This window comes from Sesamum indicum, linkage group LG15, assembly GCF_000512975.1.
Source record: "Sesamum indicum cultivar Zhongzhi No. 13 linkage group LG15, S_indicum_v1.0, whole genome shotgun sequence".
Taxonomy (NCBI): Eukaryota; Viridiplantae; Streptophyta; class Magnoliopsida; order Lamiales; family Pedaliaceae; genus Sesamum; species Sesamum indicum.
In genome coordinates this window covers 3377572-3381807 of record NC_026159.1, presented here as the reverse complement: position 1 = coordinate 3381807, position 4236 = coordinate 3377572, and the positions used below count along the sequence as shown (strand labels likewise).

The following is a 4236-nucleotide window of genomic DNA, read 5'->3' as shown; positions in this document are numbered from 1 at the left end:
AGCACAAATTCCCGAAATTTCAGATCAACATCTTTAGCGAATTCGGCCCATCCTTGGGTGAAGAAGTGGCGTTGCCCCAGTTGTTCTATTCTAACCCTCCATGATTTTCCAGGTTCATCAGTTCTCAGTGTGGTCTTCCGAGGCAAAATCTCTCCATAATTTCTCATAAAATCAGGCGGAATTCGCTGCACAAGTATTATCAACATCGAATTAGCTTTAGTATCTAAAAACATACAAAGAAAAAGATCATTCCATTATCAAGAACTTACGAGCCTAGAATTGAAGTCATCGTTGTTCAAGAACTTGTAGAAAGAAGCCCTGGTTTCTGAGTTCTTCCCCATGGAATTTCCCAGGAAAACAACGCGAATCTGGCCGCTGAACTAGCCTATGACCACATTTTATAAATCAGGCTATGTTTCCTGGATTGACAGAACTTCTTTCTCGCTAATCCAGGAGGCACCGTTGGCAAGACCAATAAGATTCATATCCGTGGGGAATAGATTCTCTCATCAATGCACTAATTGACGAATTTCACTACTGATGCAGAAATCCAACAGGATCCCTAGTGGGGATCCACCAGGGATTCTGCAACACTATTCTTGCTCAACACTAGTAACTTTATTACTCTGCATCCTGTCCTTTTTAGTTCCTGACTGAAGAATAGGCTCGTGACTTGTGACCCTGAAAAGAATGAACGACCTCTTGACAAGTAAACCGGACCATAACCATAATAATGAACCTAAATATAATCAATGCACGCCATGTTTGATATCTATTATACAGTTGAAAATTGAATCAACGTGTCGCAGAGTGGGTAAGATTTCTGCAAGTCATACGCCGGACGTTTATGTCTGATTTAGTTTCAGAACATAAGAAACAATTGATGTTGTACAATTTCTTTTTTCTTTCTTTTTTGGAATAATAGATTTTAATGATCATCATATTATTAATGGTCTAACCATATTATTATTGACAGACAATTGTTGATTCCATACAAGGTTGGTAGATGATACAACGACTTCGCTTAAGTGCATGCTTTACATACATACATAGGGACAATGCACGTACATTGGGAAAGCATCAATTCAAACATAAATTCATACTAACAACAGAGTACTAGCAAGTCCTCTTCTATTTCAACTCCCTAACTTGAATCACATTCTTGGTAGGATTAAACTCAAATGAGTAGGTCTTTCCCAGCCGTAAATCATTTTCTCTACGGAATTCCAGCCAGCCCGCAGCAAAGTCAAGCCTAAAATGGCGCAGCGACTTGCTATCCAGGAGGACCGGCCAATATCGATCCTTGGGCGGGTACTCCAGCACCACAGCTTTTTTCCCAATTAAACAAGCGGCCTCGGCGAATCCCTTACGGAGCGACTGAAGTTGGAAAAGCATGTATGAGATCCCTCAACTACTTACAAAGACACGGATGCTTTGAAATAGAGGACAAACATATGCCGAAAAAGAACTGGAGGAGAGTAAGAGTCGTGAATATATAGGACAGGACAATAGTTAGGAATTTATTTACTGGTCTTAATTTCCGGCTTTGAGTCAGAACTACTTCGAATCTTGGGTTCGTCGTGATGCCACTCCCTCCAGCTTCAGTCTGGCAAACGCCAGTTCTTGGTTGTTTCTTATTAGCATCTGTTTTCATCAAAGTTACAAGAACATAATGGAGTTAGATGCAAACAAGTTTTCTTCACTCATTGCTAAGAATTTCTGGAGTCGAGAATTCGCGATTTCAGTAATAAAACTAAGGGATTTACCGTCATTGCGTAGTTCAGCATCCGAGTCCTCTGTCAAGGTATTATTCCTGCTTGAAATTTCTTTTTCGCAGCCATTGATTCCGTATACTGAAACATCAAAGGTGGATTTACCAATGTTAAACCAGAAAACCAGAAATTCCCCCACTTCCAGTTCCGCATCTTTTACAAATTTACTCCAGCCCCCCGTAAAGCAGTATTTCTCGTCTTCTATCTCAAGCTTCACACTCCAGGTTTCTCCGAAACTGGTTCTGAGCTCAGCTGTTCCAGGCAGCATTCGGCCGTATTTCTGCACAAAAACAGGCGGCAGGTTCTGCAACAAACAATCATTTATATACATTGTCAAACAAACATGAAATTTCAGAAATAAATTCCATGATGGATCATACAATAATGTTCTGACTTACGAGTTTTTGAGCGAAGTCTTTGATGAGAACTTTGAAGAATGAAGGCTTTGCTTTTGGCTTCCTCCCCATGGTGATGAAATGGGATTTGATGGGCTTTGAGGGACAAAGATGGTGTTCAATTTTGCTGTTTGATGATGAGAAGGTAGGTGGAAAATGTGCGACTTAAGTGCCCTTTAGCTACAGGGAAAATTTATGGGAAGGCTGAAATTACTTTCATTTTTTCTTATTTTATCGTATCCCTGAAATTTAATATATATATTTTTTATTTAAGTTAACATTTTTTGTCCGGAGGATGAGATCTGACTCAGACAACCTTTAGTGGGTGGCCCTGTCAGAGGACAGTTCATAGCTTTTAAAGTTTGTGTGGTTTCATTTAATTACACTCGCCTCATCTCAATTACACCTAAATTTTTTATAATTTAAAAAATTATGTTTAATATTTTGATCTATCTTCCTCTATGATAAATAAATTTTTTATTAGTTAAAATTTATTGAATTAATTGATATAAATAAATAAATAAATAAAAATTGATATTTTTGTTAATTAATTTATTACTAATTTAGTGCAAATCAAATAATTTTTTTTTTATAAATAACCCTTATAATGATAAAAGTATATATTTTCATGTGTATTAACATATGAATATGTATAGATGTTATTTGATCATAAAAAAATATTTCACATATAATAAATCAGTAATAAGTTAATCGAAATAAATATAAAATTTTTATCTAATTTTTTTAATATCAATAAATTCGGTTAATTTGATTAATGAATAGACTTATTTGTTTGACAAACATCAGCGATATTAAATAGTTAACCCTTTTTATTATTAGCTTTTTTTAATTTTTGAAATGTTGATAAAACTCAAAATATATTTATTTATATGATTTGTTGTTAGGAGTAGTTTTTTTATTATTGTCGTCTCAATTATATATTTATGGACATATATGGTCTTTTTCAATAGTTAATTTTATAAATTAATAATATAAATATGATATCGATAACAATATTAAATTAATAAAAAAATACAACTATTAATTTTATTTGAAATTAACAATAAACTTATGGTTTCCATTAGATAGTCATAAGCTAGTTCCAAGTACACTGATTATTTGGCAGAAACAGAGACACACAATAAAAGCCTGAAAGAGCTGTTTCAGTACTTTTCCCCACTACCTATCAGCTTTGCTGACTTGTGTACTTACCAAATCAAATCACGTCGGAGTCGTGAGGACTGGTTTCCAGTAGCAGTAACATGTTTCACAATATTTGTCTAAAGTGCGAAGCTGTATTATGAAAGATTATGTTTTGTGGCCTTTGGACTTTAATATGATATAGTTTATTTTTAGTTTTACCTCTGATCTTTTTAATATACATGAAAGTTCTATTAAAAACTTCTTGTTCAGACTTACTAATATAAAACTAGTATAATTAAACCAACTATGAAATCACTTAATAATGATTGTAGGCAAATTAATTTTTCACCCAATTAAATAATGATAAGTGTCCTATAATATATTAATTATCAATTATAATACTTTTTTATATTTTATAACTAATTAAATTAATTCCACGTACAAATAGTTAATTTAATTGATAGTTTAATACATATTTTATCATCAAATAAATGGCCGACAAATGTCAAGAGTCTAGGAAATTGGAAAATGTTCCATATTTTTCATTCTTGAAAAATTAACGCTATTCAATATACACGCTTTTCATTTTTTAAACAAGGTCAGTTACAACAAATTAAGACTATTTATTACCAACCCCTTGAAGCAAGATCAATTAAAATAAATATATACACAATTATGTTTTAATTAAGATAGTAACCACAAATTGCACAAGATGCATAATTATTTGTATTGGTCCATAATTGACAGCTCTTGGCCTAGACAACAAAATGTGATATTGAACCTGAACTTAGACATAGAGAACGCTAGAGAGATCCTGGATTTGCCAACATTTGTATTACCTATTTTACTTTCTTGTGATTATCAATCTTTCTGTAATCGTGAATCAGAGTTCTAGGAGCGGTAGTTTTATGTTTTCAGCTCCTGAA

At 33.5% G+C, this 4236-nt stretch overlaps 2 protein-coding genes across 2 annotated transcripts in view; both read right to left on the bottom strand.

The window, feature by feature from the left end:
• LOC105177702 (B3 domain-containing protein At1g49475-like) lies at positions 5 to 2387 on the bottom strand. Its single transcript, XM_011100937.2, has 5 exons — positions 2171 to 2387; positions 1767 to 2076; positions 1529 to 1644; positions 270 to 1377; positions 5 to 185 (listed from the first exon to the last, which is right to left on the bottom strand). The coding sequence occupies exons 1-4, from the start codon at positions 2237 to 2239 to the stop codon at positions 1132 to 1134; spliced, it is 741 nt and encodes a 246-aa protein (XP_011099239.1). The 5' UTR covers positions 2240 to 2387; the 3' UTR covers positions 5 to 185; positions 270 to 1131.
• The window catches only part of LOC105177759 (B3 domain-containing protein Os08g0324300-like), a 1442-nt gene continuing 1355 nt past the window's right edge, over positions 4150 to 4236 (bottom strand). The window contains exon 5 of the mRNA XM_011101005.2: positions 4150 to 4180. Coding sequence (XP_011099307.1) covers positions 4150 to 4180 — 31 coding nt within the window. The remainder of the gene's footprint in view (positions 4181 to 4236) is intronic.

Coding starts and splice junctions, on each gene's coding strand:
- LOC105177702 (XM_011100937.2), bottom strand. CDS start 2,239: ATGGGGAGGAAGCCAAAAGCAAAGCCTTCATTCTTCAAAGTTCTCATC. Junction 2,077..2,170: donor AAGACTTCGCTCAAAAACTC/GTAAGTCAGAAC, acceptor TGTTTGTTGCAG/AACCTGCCGCCTGTTTTTGT. Junction 1,378..1,528: donor AAAGCCGGAAATTAAGACCA/GTAAATAAATTC, acceptor TTCCAACTTCAG/TCGCTCCGTAAGGGATTCGC.